The 20,259-nt window shown below is 42.2% G+C and overlaps 1 protein-coding gene across 2 annotated transcripts in view; it reads right to left on the reverse strand.

Annotated features, from left to right (window-relative positions):
* csmd1a (CUB and Sushi multiple domains 1a) overlaps positions 1-20,259 on the reverse strand; it is a 349,431-nt gene that overhangs the window by 111,665 nt on the left and 217,507 nt on the right. For both annotated transcript variants that reach the window (XM_090209282.1, XM_090209283.1), the window contains exon 4: positions 16,209-16,403. In XM_090209282.1, coding sequence (XP_090065408.1) covers positions 16,209-16,403 — 195 coding nt within the window. The remainder of the gene's footprint in view (positions 1-16,208; positions 16,404-20,259) is intronic.

Here is a 20,259-nt window from a genome sequence, read left to right on the forward strand (position 1 = left end):
TGTGTGTGTGCATTCGTGTGTGTGCGCGCATGTGCGCATGTGTGTGTGTGTGTGTGTGTGTGTGTGTGTGTGTGTGTGTGTGTGTGTGTGTGTGTGTATATATGTGTGTGTGTGTGTGTGTGTGTGTGTGTGTGTGTGTGTGTATATATATATATATGTGTGTGTGTGTGTGTGTGTGTGTGTGTGTGTGTGTGTGTGTGTGTGTGGGGAATTGGGAATCAAGGGGAAGGCACTAGCCAAAAAAATACTTTAATCAGACCAAAAATCCTAACACATCCCAAATCCTATTTTCTCTAGAGCATGTCACATCAGGTATTGTTTCTGCTCTATGGAAATACAGTGCCTTGCGAAAGTATTCGGCCCCCTTGAACTTTGCGACCTTTTGCCACATTTCAGGCTTCAAACATAAAGATATAAAACTGTATTTTTTTGTGAAGAATCAACAACAAGTGGGACACAATCATGAAGTGGAACGACATTTATTGGATATTTCAAACTTTTTTAACAAATCAAAAACTGAAAAATATGGCTTGCAAAATTATTCAGCCCCCTTAAGTTAATACTTTGTAGCGCCACCTTTTGCTGCGATTACAGCTGTAAGTCGCCTGGGGTATGTCTCTATCAGTTTTGCACATCGAGAGACTGAAATGTTTTCCCATTCCTCCTTGCAAAACAGCTCGAGCTCAGTGAGGTTGGATGGAGAGCATTTGTGAACAGCAGTTTTCAGTTCTTTCCACAGATTCAAGATTTTATTCAGGTCTGGACTTTGACTTGGCCATTCTAACACCTGGATATGTTTATTTTTGAACCATTCCATTGTAGATTTTGCTTTATGTTTTGGATCATTGTCTTGTTGGAAGACAAATCTTCGTCCCAGTCTCAGGTCTTTTGCAGACTCCATCAGGTTTTCTTCCAGAATGGTCCTGTATTTGGCTCCATCCATCTTCCCATCAATTTTAACCATCTTCCCTGTCCCTGCTGAAGAAAAGCAGGCCCAAACCATGATGCTGCCACCACCATGTTTGACAGTGGGGATGGTGTGTTCAGCTGTGTTGCTTTTACGCCAAACATAACGTTTTGCATTGTTGCCAAAAAGTTCAATTTTGGTTTCATCTGACCAGAGCACCTTCTTCCACATGTTTGGTGTGTCTCCCAGGTGGCTTGTGGCAAACTTTCAACAACACTTTTTATGGATATCTTTAAGAAATGGCTTTCTTCTTGCCACTCTTCCATAAAGGCCAGATTTGTGCAATATACGACTGATTGTTGTCCTATGGACAGAGTCTCCCACCTCAGCTGTAGATCTCTGCAGTTCATCCAGAGTGATCATGGGCCTCTTGGCTGCATCTCTGATCAGTCTTCTCCTTGTATGAGCTGAAAGTTTAGAGGGACGGCCAGGTCTTGGTAGATTTGCAGTGGTCTGATACTCCTTGCATTTCAATATTATCGCTTGCACAGTGCTCCTTGGGATGTTTAAAGCTTGGGAAATCTTTTTGTATCCAAATCCGGCTTTAAACTTATTCACAACAGTATCTCGGACCTGCCTGGTGTATTCCTTGTTCTTCATGATGCTCTCTGCGCTTTTAACGGACCTCTGAGACTATCACAGTGCAGGTGCATTTATACGGAGACTTGATTACACACAGGTGGATTGTATTTATCATCATTAGTCATTTAGGTCAACATTGGATCATTCAGAGATCCTCACTGAACTTCTGGAGAGAGTTTGCTGCACTGAAAGTAAAGGGGCTGAATAATTTTGCACGCCCAATTTTTCAGTTTTTGATTTGTTAAAAAAGTTTGAAATATCCAATAAATGTTGTTCCACTTCATGATTGTGTCCCACTTGTTGTTGATTCTTCACAAAAAATACAGTTTTATATCTTTATGTTTGAATCCTGAAATGTGGCAAAAGGTCGCAAAGTTCAAGGGGGCCGAATACTTTCGCAAGGCACTGTATGTGGGCCTCTAGAGGTATGATACCGTTTCTACTGCACATTTCAGGGTTCCATTACTGTTTCTGAGCAATGACCCAATGACAATGGAAGACATTTGATCACCTAAGCGGTCACATTTAGATTGTATGAAATGCATATATTTTCCTCTTGATGAATATAAGTCATCAACTAGAAGCCTGCATTACCCATAATTCTTACCCTATGACAATTATTCAGTAGCACATCAATACTCGAGACAGATTCAGCCAACCCAGCCTTAATACATGCTTCTTCAGCTGTGTTGGGTTGCTGCCTGCGTGGTGCTCAGCATGTACTGTATGGCTGGAGTAGTGTGGATGTCAGCTCCCATTTAAACTGGCCCGCTAACAGCTATGGGATTTATATTGTTAAGCAGGTGGTCCCTGGGCTGTCAGGGCCTCAGAGCTAAGAGACAGGGGAGAGAGCGAAAGAAGTCATGTGACTATTTAAGTCCAAATGTCAGCTGCTTTCAGCTCCTTGAAAAAAGCCTAAATGGAGCCATCAAAATGAAAGACCCACTAGCAGCATCTAAGCTTGTCTTTCGGGCTCGCGTCAAATTATTACAGTTTTAATACACATCAAGAAATTCCGTCTGATTGAGAGAGAGCTGTTTTTAGACAGTAAACTTATTTTATCTAACCACAGCCTTTGAAAGAAACAGCTGAAATGGTCAGAGTTGATGCTAGGGATTTGCATCCTGTGCTGTAAAAAGTGGGATGGCACTGTCGTTCATCTGAAGTGCTTTTTCTCACTGATATGATTAAAAATTACGTTTTGAACCTATTCTATTGAATTGGCTCAAATCAAATAACAAATTTGACAGATCAATATTTTTTTTTTTAATTGTATGAAAGCTTGTAAATTGCTTTCAACACCTAATGTGCATTCGCATTGCAAAGCACTCGGTGGCAACCAATCAGAAGAGTTGGAGTCAAGAGTGTTGGACTAGTAACTGGAAGGTTGCAAGTTCAAACCCCTGAGCTGACAAGGTACAAATCTGTTGTTCTGCCCCTGAACAGGCAGTTAACCCACTGTTCCTAGGCCGTCATTGAAAATAAGAATTAGTTCTTAACTGACTTGCCTAGTTAAAAAAAATGTTAAAAATACAATTTGGTTACAATTGTAACAAGTTAACATGAAAATCTTATGTGAAGAAAGTGTTTGTTATGGAACTAACTTAATATTTGGATTACCAGGAAATGTATTTTATTACTTACCTGTGGACAGGTAATTCCAAAGTGAAAAATCTACTTGAAATCTACATGAAAAAATGGGCTCTATATATATACAGTATGAATATATATATATATATATTAGTTAGCAGTTAGTAGTTATGTTTTTTATTAGGTTTAACCAAAGAAAGAAAAAGGTTGAAAATAGAAATATAGATTAATCAAATATAACATTTGACTTTGAATCCTATATTTGTTTTCAACAAATGTACAAAAAAAATTACATTGAGAAAACCATTTACTTGTAAACAGTTGATCATTTTTTTAGGTTGATCGAAAATACTTTTACAAACAATGCAGAAGTAGTCAACAGCTGAACCAAGACAAGAGAAGACAGGGTGAACATCATGGTTGTGAAACCAATCAAAGTACGATCCAGAAAGACTGCAATCTGGTTAATTCAAATCAGCCTGTAATTGGCAAAAAATATTTCCAATGGTGCTCATTTCACAGATTTTTTTCTTCTCCCACTTAGCCACTCTCCCAAAGCTGTTATATAATCTCTGAAAGCTGTGAATATATCATGTAACTGCAATGTACCGTTAAAACCTGGTTACTCAGATATATTGAACATCTGTTCTGATACACAGGGCACCATGAAGAATAGCTTTGATGCCAGTTTTATGTAATGCATATTTATAGCCAAAATGTTACTGGGCCTTACAGAACCTGCCTCTACATCTGTAGCAAAGCAGTGCTTGGTGCTGGTTACTAACACTGTGATTAATGATGGAGAAGCCCCCTGTTCAACTCTAGTGGCTGGTTAATAACACTGTGATTAAGGATGGAGAAGACCCCTGTTCACCTGTAGTGGCTGGTTAATAACACTGTGATTAAGGATGGAGAAGCCCCCTGTTCACCTCTAGTGGCTGGTTAATAACACTGTGATTAAGGATGGAGAAGCCCCCTGTTCACCTCTAGTGGCTGGTTAATAACACTGTGATTAAGGATGGAGAAGCCCCCTGTTCACCTCTAGTGGCTGGTTAATAACACTGTGATTAAGGATGGAGAAGCCCCCTGTTCACCTCTAGCGGCTGGTTAATAACACTGTGATTAAGGATGGAGAAGCCCCCTGTTCACCTCTAGCGGCTGGTTAATAACACTGTGATTAATGATGGAGAAGCCCCCTGTTCACCTCTACTGGCTGGTTAATAACACTGTGATTAAGGATGGAGAAGCCCCCTGTTCACCTCTAGTGGCTGGTTAATAACACTGTGATTAAGGATGGAGAAGCCCCCTGTTCACCTCTAGCGGCTGGTTAATAACACTGTGATTAAGGATGGAGAAGCCCCCTGTTCACCTCTAGTGGCTGGTTAATAACACTGTGATTAAGGATAGAGAAGCCCCCTGTTCACCTCTAGTGGCTGGTTAATAACACTGTGATTAAGGATGGAGAAGCCCCCTGTTCACCTCTAGTGGCTGGTTAATAACACTGTGATTAAGGATGGAGAAGCCCCCTGTTCACCTCTAGCGGCTGGTTAATAACACTGTGATTATTGATGGAGAAGCCCCCTGTTCACCTCTAGCGGCTGGTTAATAACACTGTGATTAAGGATGGAGAAGCCCCCTGTTCACCTCTAGCGGCTGGTTAATAACACTGTGATTAATGATGGAGAAGCCCCCTGTTCACCTCTAGTGGCTGGTTAATAACACTGTGATTAAGGATGGAGAAGCCCCCTGTTCACCTCTAGCGGCTGGTTAATAACACTGTGATTAAGGATGGAGAAGCCCCCTGTTCACCTCTAGCGGCTGGTTAATAACACTGTGATTAATGATGGAGAAGCCCCCTGTTCACCTCTAGCGGCTGGTTAATAACACTGTGATTAAGGATGGAGAAGCCCCCTGTTCACCTCTAGTGGCTGGTTAATAACACTGTGATTAAGGATAGAGAAGCCCCCTGTTCACCTCTAGTGGCTGGTTAATAACACTGTGATTAAGGATGGAGAAGCCCCCTGTTCACCTCTAGTGGCTGGTTAATAACACTGTGATTAAGGATGGAGAAGCCCCCTGTTCACCTCTAGCGGCTGGTTAATAACACTGTGATTATTGATGGAGAAGCCCCCTGTTCACCTCTAGCGGCTGGTTAATAACACTGTGATTAATGATGGAGAAGCCCCCTGTTCACCTCTAGTGGCTGGTTAATAACACTGTGATTAAGGATGGAGAAGCCCCCTGTTCACCTCTAGTGGCTGGTTAATTACACTGTGATTAAGGATGGAGAAGCCCCCTGTTCACCTCTAGGGGCTGGTTAATAACACTGTGATTAAGGCTGGAGAAACCCCCTGTTCACCTCTAGGGGCTGGTTAATAACACTGTGATTAAGGATGGAGAAGCCCCCTGTTCACCTCTAGTGGCTGGTTAATTACACTGTGATTAAGGATGGAGAAGCCCCCTGTTCACCTCTAGGGGCTGGTTAATAACACTGTGATTAAGGATGGAGAAGCCCCCTGTTCACCTCTAGTGGCTGGTTAATTACACTGTGATTAAGGATGGAGAAGCCCCCTGTTCACCTCTAGGGGCTGGTTAATAACACTGTGATTAAGGATGGAGAAGCCCCCTGTTCACCTCTAGGGGCTGGTTAATAACACTGTGATTAAGGATGGAGAAGCCCCCTGTTCACCTCTAGTGGCTGGTTAATAACACTGTGATTAAGGCTGGAGAAGCCCCCTGTTCACCTCTAGGGGCTGGTTAATAACACTGTGATTAAGGATGGAGAAGCCCCCTGTTCACTGCTAATAGGATTCATTGCTGCTTTGCATCAGTCCAGTTTCCTGTCTTGGTTTCAGCGACCTCTAAAACATCCTGAAAGCCTGGCTGGAAGGTGTCCAGATACACATGTTACTTTTCTTCCCCTGTTCCCTAAAAAGAAACATCGATTTGGTAGTTGTGTATGTAGTAGTTTCTGTTTTTGTCCAGAAGATGTTAAAGGCTGACTTTATAGGATATGGGATTCTAGGCGCAAGGTATGGTTAGCTGGATGACAAGAGTTGACGGTAATGCCCGTTAATACCGTTGGAGGATGTTGTCACCCCAGCACAGCAGAATTGGAATAGCAGAGCTGAGCTGAGTAAAGTGCCTGCCTCTTTGGGGCTCCCGGTACACCTGTACAGCAGCGCTGTCATGACGATTTCACGGATTCACACCAAGCTTCACCAACTCTCTCTGCCGCAGGCTCCAGCTCCCTTAAACCAAGCAAATCCAAGCTTTACTGACTGAAAGCTCCAATAAAAAACTAGTAATAGAATTTTTTTTTTTTTTTCCAGTTTTCCAATAGCGTTTGAGGAGGTTAGAGTGGCGGGGGATTTTTGTTACAGTATATCTAAAGTCATTCATTTCAGTGTTTGTGTTTTTATTGAATTGTTATTGTTTGCATTACAATTTGGGAATAACAACTTCCTAAACATAAGTAGTTAGTGTATGTTAATAATGTGGGGGTGGGGGGATTAACAAGCGCTGTGTGACCATTGTGTTTAGGCTACTCTATATCCAGGATCAATGCTGAGGATACCGATACCTTTCCTTCTGACTCAATGATAGAGAGCCTATTTAACACAAGGGACACAACACAAGGGACACAACACAAGGGACCCAACACAATGGACCCTACACAAGGGACAAAACACAAGGGACCCTACACAAGGGACCCAACACAAGGGACCCTACACAAGGGACCCTACACAATGGACCCTACACAAGGGACCCAACACAAGGGACCCAACACAAGGGACCCAACACAATGGACCCTACACAAGGGACCCTACACAAGGGACCCTACACAAGGGACCCTACACAAGGGACCCAACACAAGGGACCCAACACAATGGACCCTACACAAGGGACCCTACACAAGGGACCCTACACAAGGGGCACAACAAGACATGGAGTAAATGGAGTATTCATCCATTTGAACCGTTAGTATGTCTGGCATCACCACAGGATGTCATCACCACTGTCATGTTTTCCAACTGTCCAACTATGGAGATCAAATCCACTGTGTGCCACCAACCATCCACTCTTCATGCTGTTCTTTAGAGCTGAAGACATTTATCTAGATTTGAAGTGAAATAAATGTGACTACCATGCCTGGATTAATTAAGTGCCAGATTGCATAATGCATATGGTAGAGAGAATTTGACTTTAATTTGCACTTTCCTATGTTTTCCATAATTATCAAGATGCTTTCTTGTCCATGAATTGAAGTTGAATTTATAAAGGCCCAATTATCTCTGGTTTAGAGTAATGCAGAGACACTGCTTGGTAAGCTTATCACATTGTTTAATAGTTACAGTTTTTTTTTTACTCTTCAGTAAAATGCTTTCTCTGTTCTCCCTTAATCAACACTGGGATTTATTTTGAATGGTTTTTTTCCCCCACCTAGAGTGAGATTTCAAATCTATATTAGAGAGAGAGAGAGAGATCAGGCCTGGCAGATTGAAGTCACACTCCTCCAAAGTGAGCTTGGCAGCACACACCCATGAAGATTCCAAATAAGCACATGCATACTATGGATGAGTTTCCACAGGCAGCCCATTTCTGATCATTAGCCCAATTACTGGCAAAATAGCTTTTTTACCCCTTCAAACATTCAACCTCCAGCTGCGTACCCCTTCTAGCACCAGGGTCAGAGCACTCTCAAATGTTGTTTTTTGCCATCATTGTAAGCCTGCCACACACACACACTATACATTTATTAAACATAAGAATGAGTGTGAGTTTTTGTCACAACCAGGCTTGTGAGAAGTGACAAAGAGCTCTTATAGGACCAGGGCACAACAATAATATAATAATAATCAATGATTTTGCTCTTTATTTAACCATCTTACCTATAAAACTGTATTTGTTCATTGAAAATAGTGAATAACTCACCACAGGTTAATGAGAAGGGTGTGCTTGAAAGGATGCATATAACTCTGCAATGTTGGGTTGTATTGGAAAGAGTCTCAGTCTTAAATCATGTTCCACACACAGTCTGTGCCTGTATTTAGTTTTCATGCTAGTGAGGCTGAGAATCCACTCTCACATAGGTACGTGGTTGCAAAGGGCATCAGTGTCTTAACAGCGTGATTTGCCAAGGCAGGATACTCTGAGCGCAGCCTAATACAGAAATCTGACAGTGACTTCTGATTAAATCAATTTTCACAGAACTGCTTGTTGCAATTTCAATGAGGCTCTCTTGTTCAGATATCGGTAAGTGGACTGGAGGCAGGGCATGAAACTTGTCATTATGCAAGCGGTCAGACAAGTGAAAATCATGGTCAGTAAAGAAAACGTTTAGCTCGTCTCTCAATTTAAAAAAACATGTCAATACTTTGCCCCTTGATAACCAACTTCTGTATGTTGTAAAAGCGTTACATGGTCGCTGCCCATATCCTTGTATAGTGCAGAAAATACACAAGAGTTCAGGGGCCTTGCTATAACAAAGTTAACCATTTTCACTGTAGTGTCCAAAACGTCTTTCAAGCTGTCAGGCATACCCTTGGCAGGAAGAGCCTCTCGGTGGATGCTGCAGTGTACCCAAGTGGCATCGGGAGCAACTGCTTGCACACGCGTTACCACTCCACTATGTGTCCCTGTCATGGCTTTTGCACCATCAGTACAGATACCAACATGAGCAGCAGCTACGTTTGGCTACATACGTGGAATTCGAGAGAGTAACGGTTAATGTGATTGGATGTTAATTATTTGACGGTTTGGCGGTTTAATTTGATTTTTTGTCAGTGAAATGAGGCTCCTCAGGCGAGAAAAACACCTCACTCAAAAGTATAGCCCAGTTGGAAAATATAAATGGACTGATTGCAAATGTGAATCACATTTTATTTGGCGTACCCCCGACGGCATTGTACGTAGCCCAGTTTGGGAGTACCTGCAGTAGTAGATCAGACCACTGCTAAACAGAAATATCTACTGACCGTTTCTGTAGTTGCATTGGCAAATATTCATAATTAGTCAGGAGGTTTTAAATAGACCTGTTTTATTGTAATTGGTCAATGGGCACTGATTGGACTTGTATGCTGGTATTTATAAAAATGTTTTGTCATAGCGATCACACTAAATGGCAAATCAATAATATAATGTTGTATGTATTTCATTAAAATACATTTGTTTTGAGCTTTTCAAATCAAATCAAATGACATTTTGTTGGTCACGTACTGTACACATGTTTAGCAGATGTTATTGCGGATGTGGTGAAATGCTTGTGCTTCTAGTTCCGAAAGTGCAGCAATATCTTTTTTTTTAACCTTTATTTAACTAGACAAGTCAGTTAAGAACAAATTCTTATTTTCAATGACGGCCTAGGAACAGTGGGTTAACTGCCTGTTCAAGGGCAGAACGACAGATTTGTACCTTGTCAGCTCAGGGGGGTTGAACTTGCAACCTAGTCCAACGCTCTAACCACTAGGCTACCCTGCCGCCCCTGCCGCCCCTAACAAGTAATATCTAACAATTTCACGACAAATACCTAATAAACACAAATCTAAGTAAAGGAATGTAATTAAGAATATATACATATTATATGGACAAGCAAACAGCAAGCTGTGAGTGCATTCATTAAACTGTACTGTAACATTTTAACATTGCTCTGACATGTATATATGACTAAATATGTACTGTTCCTTAATTACAGTTTTATAGACGGAAGCGAAAACACTAAATTGTTCTGTAAAGCATTAAGGGTGCTCCCAAAAGAGGACATGTGCATTTATATGGCAAATATAATGTTAATGCACACACACACACACTAACACATACTGCATGCCCGTAACAGTGACACTTCTGTCCCTCTCCTCACCCCTACCTGGGCTCGAACCAAGGGCACTCTGAACACATCAACAACAGTCCCCTTCGAAGAATCGTTACCTATCGCTCGGTAAAAGCAGCTACTTCAAGGTCTCAGAGTGAGTGATATAACCGATTGAAATGCTGCTAGCGTGCACCACTAACTAGCCAGCCATTTCACACCGGTTACACACACACACACACACACACACACACACACACACACACACACACACAGTAGCAAATCTAATTTGGAGTTTTGTCAGTCTACATAATGCTTTTCTCCTCTCAAACATTCATGCAAAGCAAATGCCTCTCTCATAATGTCCAGGGAATAGGTAGTTGGCTTCAAATCACTAAAATAGCCTCTCATTTCTATTGGGGGTTGAAGAATGTCTGCAAAAAAATCAATTTGTACCGATGACAGGGCCTTGGCAGGCTGCAGATCAGCCACTGAGATTCTCATCACATTAGCCCTCAGCGAGCAGCTCCCTGGTCCACTAATATATATAGAGAACAGGCTCTCTGGTCCACTGATATATATATATATATAGAGCAGGCTCCCTGGTCCACTAATATATATAGAGAACAGGCTCCTTGGGCCATTAATATATATAGATAACAGGCTCCCTGGTCCACTAATATATATAGAGAACAGGCTCCCTGGTCCGACCAATCTGATTCCACGCTTCAAGACTGCTTCGAACACATGGGTTGGGATATGTTCCGCATTGCGTCTAACAACAACATTGACGAATACGGTGATTCGGTGAGCGAGATCATTAGAAAGTGCATCGGCGATGTCGTACCCACAACAACTATTAAAACATTCCCAAACCAGAAACCATGGATTGATGGCAGCATTCGCACGAAACTGAAAGCGCGAACCACTGCTTTAAACCAGGGCAAGGTGACCGGAAACATGACCGAATACAAACAGTGTAACTATTCCCTCCGCAAGGCAACATGGAGGAGGTGAGGGCCCTCGGAGTGTGGTGTCAGGAAAATAACCTCACACTCAACGTCAACAAAACAAAGTAGATGATCGTGGACTTCAGGAAACAGCAGAGGGCGCACCCCCCTATCCACATCGACAGGACAGTAGTGGAGAGGGTAGAAAGTTTTAAGTTCCTCGGCGTACACATCACGGACAAACTGAATTGGTCCACCCACACAGAACGCATTGTGAAGAAGGTGCAGCAGCGCCTCTTCAACCTCAGGAGTTTGAAGAAATTCAGCTTGTCACCAAAAGCACTCACAAACATTTACAGACGCACAATCGAGAGCATCCTGTCGGGCTTTATCACCGCCTTGTTCAGCAAATACTCCGCCCACAACCGTAAGGCTCTCCAGAGGGTAGTGAGGTCTGCACCACGCATCACCGGGGGCAAACTACCTGCCCTCCAGGTCACCTACACCACCCGATGTTGCAGGAAGGCCATAAAGATCATCAAGGACAACAACCACCCGAGCCACTGCCTGTTCACCCCGCTATCATCCAGAAAGGGAGTTCAGTACAGGTGCATCAAAGCAGGGACCGAGACTGAAAAACAGCTTCTATCTCAAGGCCATCAGACTGTTAAACAGCCACCACTGCTGTGAACATACTGACTCAACTCCAGCCACATTAATAATGGAAATTGATGTAAAAACTGTATCACTAGCCACTTTAAACAATGCCACTTAATATATTTTTTACATAGCCTACAGTACTTATCTCATATGTATATACTGTACTCTATACCATCTACTGCATCTTGCCATCTTTATGTAATACATGAATCACTAGCCACTTTAAACTATGCCACTTTTATGTTTACATACCCTACATTACTCATTTCATATGTATATACTGTACTCGATACCATCTACTGCGTCTTGCCTATGCCATTCTGTACCATCACTCATTCATATATCTTAATGTACATATTCTTTATCCCTTTACACTTGTGTGTATAAGGTAGTAGTTGTGGAATTGTTAGGTTAGATTAGTAGTTGGTTATGACTGCATTGTCGGAACTAGAAGCACAAGCATTTCACTACACTCGCATTAACATCTGCTAACCATGTGTATGTGACAAATAAAATTTGATTTGATTTAATATGTATAGAGAACAGGCTCCCTGGTCCACTAATATATATATAGAGAACAGGCTCCCTGGTCCACTAATATATATATAGAGAACAGGCTCCCTGGGCCATTAATATATAGAGAGAACAGGCTCCCTGGTCCACTAATATATATAGAGAACAGGCTCCCTGGGCCATTAATATATATAGAGAAGAGGCTCCCTGGTCCGCTAATTTATATAGAGAACAGGCTCCCTGGTCCACTAATATATATAGAGAACAGGCTCCCTGGGCCATTAATATATATAGAGAACAGGCTCCCTGGGCCATTAATATATATAGAGAACAGGCTTCCTGGGCCATTAATATATATAGAGAACAGGCTTCCTGGGCCATTAATATATATAGAGAACAGGCTCCCTGGGCCATTAATATATATAGAGAACAGGCTCCCTGGTCCGCTAATTTATATAGAGAACAGGCTCCCTGGTCCACTAATATATATAGAGAACAGGCTCCCTGGGCCATTAATATATATAGAGAACAGGCTCCCTGGTCCACTAATATATATAGAGAACAGGCTGCTGACCGTCCCTCTGCATTTCCTCCCTCTGCTGAGAAAAGGGGACAGTCTTCCAGATGGCTAAACTCAAGTCCCACTGCATTATTTCTGCCTTATGTACCAATTCATGTTACTCCTGTGACCAGCGAAAGTGATAAGACACAAGCTGCTGATAATAACAACACAAGCTTATCCGAACAATTTGCTATTCTCACTCATTGCAGCTGTAATGTTGGTTGCAGCATGTGGAAATAGGAAGAACGCACATTTTATGGCTTGTAAAGGTGTGCAACAAAAGCGCGGAGAGTGCTGAATATCAACTTAAACGCGAACTTACACGGCAGCTCTTTGCTGTATTCGTCGTCTCACTCTAGTCATGGTTTTAAAAGGTTTGAAATCTACCAGTATTAACTTCCCTGTTCATTAAAAAAAAAGTGGCTTGTTTTTACAGTCCACAACTCGAGGAAACTGTGCAGACAAGGTGATTTGAGATATCAGGCGGTGTTCACCTTCAGACACATAAAATGTTACCCTGAATGATTCAGTTGCCCGACGATGATGGAACCGATGGCCTTATATTAAAGATATGGTGGCCATTTTGAGTTCTTCTCCCATTTTCAACAGGAAATAATTGTTGATTAAATTGTAGATGTAAAGAAGTATCCCATGATCTGGGATAATTCATTGCTGGCTGAACATCTTACTAACAGAATCTAGGTTACGGTCGTTCACTGGTGTGTCAAAACAATCTCCTGAACACGTACGTGATTTGTGATTGACGCTTGATTTCTGTCACAACTTTCCACTGAACAAACGTCACATAGTACTTATTCATTACCAGAAGTCAGCCTGATACATGGTAGAGAGATTAAAATGACCAAAGAGTGGACTACAACCAAAGTCAAGAGGACAATATGAACATGAATGTGCTGTACAGTATATATTAAACACCCTTAAATAGACTGTACACACACTGCACTCTGTACTGCACCTTGAATAGTTCTGTACACACACTGTACTCCGTACTGCACATTGAATAGTTCTGTACAAATACTTTACTCTGTACTGCACCTTGAATAGTTCTGTACACACACTGTACTCTGTACTGCACCTTGAATAGTTCTGTACAAACACTTTACTCTGTACTGCACCTTGAATAGTTCTGTACACACACTGTACTCTGTACTGCACCTTGAATAGTTCTGTACAAACACTGTACTCTGTACTGCACCTTGAATAGTTCTGTACACACACACTTTACTGTGTACTGCACCTTGAATAGTTCTGTACAAACACTTTACTCTGTACTGCACCTTGAATAGTTCTGTACACACACTTTACTCTGTACTGCACCTTGAATAGTTCTGTACAAACACTTTACTCTGTACTGCACCTTGAATAGTTCTGTACACACACTGTACTCTGTACTGCACCTTGAATAGTTCTGTACAAACACTGTACTCTGTACTGCACCTTGAATAGTTCTGTACAAACACTTTACTCTGTACTGCACCTTGAATAGTTCTGTACACACACTGTACTCTGTACTGCACCTTGAATAGTTCTGTACACACACTGTACTCTGTACTGCACCTTGAATAGTTCTGTACAAACACTGTACTCTGTACTGCACCTTGAATAGTTCTATACAAACACTGTACTCCGTACTGCACCTTGAATAGTTCTGTACACACACTGTACTCCGTACTGCACCTTGAATAGTTCTGTAAAAATACTTTACTCTGTACTGCACCTTGAATAGTTCTTTACAAACACTTTACTCTGTACTGCACCTTGAATAGTTCTGTACACACACTGTACTCTGTACTGCACCTTGAATAGTTCTGTACAAACACTTTACTCTGTACTGCACCTTGAATAGTTCTGTACAAACACTGTACTCTGTACTGCACCTTGAATAGTTCTGTACACACACTGTACTCTGTACTGCACCTTGAATAGTTCTGTACAAACACTGTACTCTGTACTGCACCTTGAATAGTTCTGTACACACACTGTACTCTGTACTGCACTTTGAATAGTTCTGTACACACACTGTACTCCGTACTGCACCTTGAATAGTTCTGTACACACACTGTACTCTGTACTGCACCTTGAATAGTTCTGTACACACACTGTACTCTGTACTGCACCTTGAATAGTTCTGTACAAACACTTTACTCTGTACTGCACCTTGAATAGTTCTGTACACACACTGTACTCTGTACTGCACCTTGAATAGTTCTGTACAAACACTTTACTCTGTACTGCACCTTGAATAGTTCTGTACAAACACTTTACTCTGTACTGCACCTTGAATAGTTCTGTACACACACTGTACTCTGTACTGCAAGGCCAACACATGTAGAATGTCAAAGCAGAGGTGTCTAATGCTTCTGAACTTCTAGTCCTTCTATCTCTTCTGACCTTTCAGGCTTTGCAACTCCAACCGTTTTCTGTTCCATTTCACCTTTAAAGAAAACAAACATGTTCAATTATAGATCACTTAATGATTTAGTTTAATATGCAGGCTGCCATCCCATTGCCGAAGGGGGGAGTAAGACTCCTACTTGTTTTTACCCCATTGAATGGGGCTCTGGTAATTCGATCCAGTCTCGTGTTCATCAGACAGAAGGAAACATGATGCACGTTGCTGTCGTCTTAGACTGATTATTAAGGACATAGCGTGCGGAGGCACACGGTGTCTACGGAGAGGCTTTTATTTGAAAACGGTCATGGATAATGCACATTATAATTGGCCCCAACACGGAACAATACATCTGAGTGTGTTCAAAGCGAAGGGAGCCAATCACACGATTCATCCTCTATGCTGATGGTGTGTGTGTGTTTGTGTGTGTGTGTGTGTGTGTGTGTGTGTGTGTGTGTATGTTGCTCTATGCTGATGGTGTGTGTGTGTGTGTGTGTATGTTGCTCTATGCTGATGGTGTGTGTGTGTTGCTCTATGCTGATGGTGTGTGTGTGTGTTCCTCTATGCTGATGGTGTGTGTGTGTTGCTCTATGCTGATGGTGTGTGTGTGTTCCTCTATGCTGATGGTGTGTGTGTGTGTGTGTGTGTGTGTGTGTGTGTGTGTGTGTGTGTGTGTGTGTGTGTGTGTGTGTGTGTGTGTGTGTGTGTGTGTGTGTGTGTGTGTTCCTCTATGCTGATGGTGTGTGTGTGTTGCTCTATGCTGATGGTGTGTGTTCCTCTATGCTGATGGTGTGTGTGTGTTCCTCTATGCTGATGATGTGTGTTGCTCTATGCTGATGGTTTGTGTGTTCCTCTATGCTGATGGTGTGTGTACCTCTATGCTGATGGTGTGACGCAAAACCCTGGCGTACAACACCATCATACACCTGTACTTTATGTACTCATGTTCACTCTCTCACTCTCACTCTCACTCACTCACTCACTCACTCACTCACTCACTCACTCGCACAGTTTCACAGATGAACACAAAACTCAAACACATTCGGACAAATCTTTCACACCTCTGCCATACACACACCATACCATCTCCACAGACACACTCCCAGCATGCAGCTGTCACCAACACCGTGTCACACACACAGTGCCAGGGCATGGACACTCACCTCTGCAGATGGGCACAGGGAAGTCCCACACGGCGCCTTTCTCCGCGTTGGTGACACAGGTTAGCTGTGGGTGCCCGTCCAGGACGTACCCGGTCACACAGCTGTAGCGAATCTGGTCTCCCACGTTAAAGCGTGTCCCTACCAGGATGCCTTTGGGCGGAAGCCCAGGGTTTCCACAGGCACTGATCTGCAGTTCTTACGGGGAGAACAGGGAAGAAAGAGACAGCCGTTACACTTTGTTACAACATCTAAGACAGAGAATAGGGAAGAAAGAGACAGCCGTTACACTTTGTTACAACATCTAAGACAGAGAATAGGGAAGAGGGAGACAGCCGTTACACTTTGTTACAACATCTAAGACAGAGAATAGGGAATAAAGAGACAGCCGTTATGCTTTGTTACAACATCTAAGACAGAGAATAGGGAATAAAGAGACAGCCGTTACACTTTGTTACAACATCTAAGACAGAGAATAGGGAAGAGGGAGACAGCCGTTACACTTTGTTACAACATCTAAGACAGAGAATAGGGAAGAGGGAGACAGCCGTTACACTTTGTTACAACATCTAAGACAGAGAATAGGGAATAGGGAGACAGCCGTTACACTTTGTTACAACATCTAAGACAGAGAATAGGGAAGAAAGAGACAGCCGTTACACTTTGTTACAACATCTAAGATAGAGAATAGGGAAGAGGGAGACAGCCGTTACACTTTGTTACAACATCTAAGACAGAGAATAGGGAAGAAAGAGACAGCCGTTACACTTTGTTACAACATCTAAGATAGAGAATAGGGAAGAGGGAGACAGCCGTTACGCGGGTGGGGCTGGTTGCAATGGCCACTCGCGGAAGTGTAGAGTTTGAAAAACTTAGTCGGAGGCATGGAGTAAAGATTCCTGCTGCGGCCGGGTGTTCAGTGGAAGAATGTAGCTTGGCTGTGGGTGCTATCATTGGGTATGATAGCATCAAATTAGCCTCAAGGATGAATAGCGCTGTAGTGATATTCTTAGATTCAATTGAAAAGGTGAATAAGATAGTTGAGAGGGGTGTTGTGTTGTGGGAGACACAGACGCCGGTATTTCAGCTTATGAATCCGGCGAAGAAAGTTATACTTTCTAACGTGCCAAAATTTGTTAGAGATGAAGTGTTGGAGCGAGAGTTATCTCGCCATGGTCAAATCGTATCTACAATAAAGAAGGTTCTTTTTGGATGCAAATCTCCGTTGTTGAAACATGTCGTGTCTCATAGGAGACAAGTGCATATGATTTTAAAAAAGGACGGAGATTAACTGAATTTAGCGTTCAGTTTTAAGATTGATGGATTTGATTATGTCTTCTATGCATCTACTGAATCAATGAAATGCTTTGGCTGTGGAAGAGAGGGGCATTTGGTGCGTAGTTGTCCCGAGAATGAGCGCGCTGAGCCTGGTAGTAGCTCTAGTGCGAAGGAATGAACACGCTAAGGGTGCAGGGGAAGAGAGAAGGTGGGCAGATGTGGTTGGAAAAGTAGGAGAGGAAGGCATTGTGGATACGGAGGCAATTGTGGTAGATCAGAACAAAGAGGGAGGGGAAACAGTAGGTGAGATTGCGACTGCCGTCGCTGAGGTGGTGCTGGAAAATGAAATTGGAGGTCAAGAGGAGATTGAAATAACGGAAAAGGAAGCGGATGTTTTCAAAATACCGAGGAGTAAAAGGAAGAATTTAAGAGGTGGTGAAGGGTCTAATTCTAAGAGAAAGGTAGAGATTGACAAATCAGTTGTTGAGATGGTTGTAGAGATGGTGGAGTTTTCTTCTGGGGAGGATAGCGAGAGTGAGTCATCTGACGCGTCACAACAATATAGTGAGATTAATGGGGTGGAAGGGAGGTATGGGATCGAGAAGATACGTCAATTTCTGAAGTTGACAAAAGGGAAGAAATATATGCAGGATTACAATGTACAGTGCCTTGCGAAAGTATTTGGCCCCTTGAACTTTGCGACCTTTTGCCACATTTCAGGCTTCAAACATAAAGATATAAAACTGTATTTTTTTGTGAAGAATCAACAACAACTTTTTTTAAAAACTTTTTTAACATATCAAAAACTGAAAAATTGGGCGTGCAAAATTATTCAGCCCCTTTACTTTCAGTGCAGCAAACTCTCTCCAGAAGTTCAGTGAGGATCTCTGAATGATCCAATGTTGACCTAAATGACTAATGATGATAAATACAATCCACCTGTGTGTAACCAAGTCTCCGTATAAATGCACCTGCACTGGGATAGTCTCAGAGGTCCGTTAAAAGCGCAGAGAGCATCATGAAGAACAAGGAACACACCAGGCAGGTCCGAGATACTGTTGTGAATAAGTTTAAAGCCGGATTTGGATACAAAAAGATTTCCCAAGCTTTAAACATCCCAAGGAGCACTGTGCAAGCGATAATATTGAAATGGAAGGAGTATCAGACCACTGCAAATCTACCAAGACCTGGCCGTCCCTCTAAACTTTCAGCTCATACAAGGAGAAGACTGATCAGAGATGCAGCCAAGAGGCCCATGATCACTCTGGATGAACTGCAGAGATCTACAGCTGAGGTGGGAGACTCTGTCCATAGGACAACAATCAGTCGTATATTGCACAAATCTGGCCTTTATGGAAGAGTGGCAAGAAGAAAGCCATTTCTTAAAGATATCCATAAAAAGTGTTGTTTAAAGTTTGCCACAAGCCACCTGGGAGACACACCAAACATGTGGAAGGTGCTCTGGTCAGATGAAACCAAAATTGAACTTTTTGGCAACAATGCAAAACGTTATGTTTGGCGTAAAAGCAACACAGCTCATCACCTTGAACACACCATCCCCACTGTCAAACATGGTGGTGGCAGCATCATGGTTTGGGCCTGCTTTTCTTCAGCAGGGACAGGGAAGATGGTTAAAATTGATGGGAAGATGGATGGAGCCAAATACAGGACCATTCTGGAAGAAATCCTGATGGAGTCTGCAAAAGACCTGAGACTGGGACGGAGATTTGTCTTCCAACAAGACAATGATCCAAAACATAAAGCAAAATCTACAATGGAATGGTTCTAAAATAAACATTTCCAGGTGTTAGAATGGCCAAGTCAAAGTCCAGACCTGAATCCAATCGAGAATCTGTGGAAAGAACTGAAAACTGCTGTTCACAAATGCTCTCCATCCAACCTCACTGAGCTCGAGCTGTTTTGCAAGGAGGAATGGGAAAAAATTTCAGTCTCTCGATGTGCAAAACTGATAGAGACATACCCCAAGCGACTTACAGCTGTAATCGCAGCAAAAGGTGGCGCTACAAAGTATTAACTTAAGGGGGCTGAATAATTTTGCACGCCCAATTTTTCAGTTTTTGATTTGTTAAAAAAGTTTGAAATATCCAATAAATGTCGTTCCACTTCATGATTGTGTCCCACTTGTTGTTGATTCTTCACAAAAAAATACAGTTTTATATCTTTATATTTGAATCCTGAAATGTGGCAAAAAGGTTGCAAAGTTCAAGGGGGCTGAATACTTTCGCAAGGCACTGTAACTGATTTTTTCCCTGAACGTGAATTGTTTATTGAATCAGCAAAGTTTCTGATGTCAAAAATTACAGGGGGAAGTTTGAAAAGCCCTGAAATTGCTAGACTCAAGAAAGAGGTCACGAGAGTGATAAGTGATGTAAATTCTAAAGAAAATGAAAGAGTTCAGTTGCAGTTTTAACTCTGTAAAGAGATGTGGTGGCTGTATCTTCCTCTGTATTTATTTTTTTTCATCCATGAGCAGTTTTAAGATTTCTTCTTTAAACGTAAATGGGGCAAGAGATGGTAAAAAAAGAGCCATGGTGTATGAGTTAATTAGGGGAAAGGGAAGTGACATAAATGTTCTACAAGAAACGCATAGTAATTTGGAAAATGAAGTTATGTGGCAACAGGAGTGGGGGGGAACAGTGGTGTGTGGTCATAAAAAATCTAAAAGTGGGGGTGTGGTTATCTTGTTCTCAAAAGGGTTTTTGCCTTTGTCATATGAGGTTGAAGAGGTAGTTGAGGGGAGGTTATTAAAAGTTAG

This window comes from Oncorhynchus mykiss, chromosome 18 (genome assembly GCF_057628025.1).
Source record: "Oncorhynchus mykiss isolate SJ-2025 chromosome 18, ASM5762802v1, whole genome shotgun sequence".
Lineage (NCBI taxonomy): Eukaryota > Metazoa > Chordata > Actinopteri > Salmoniformes > Salmonidae > Oncorhynchus > Oncorhynchus mykiss.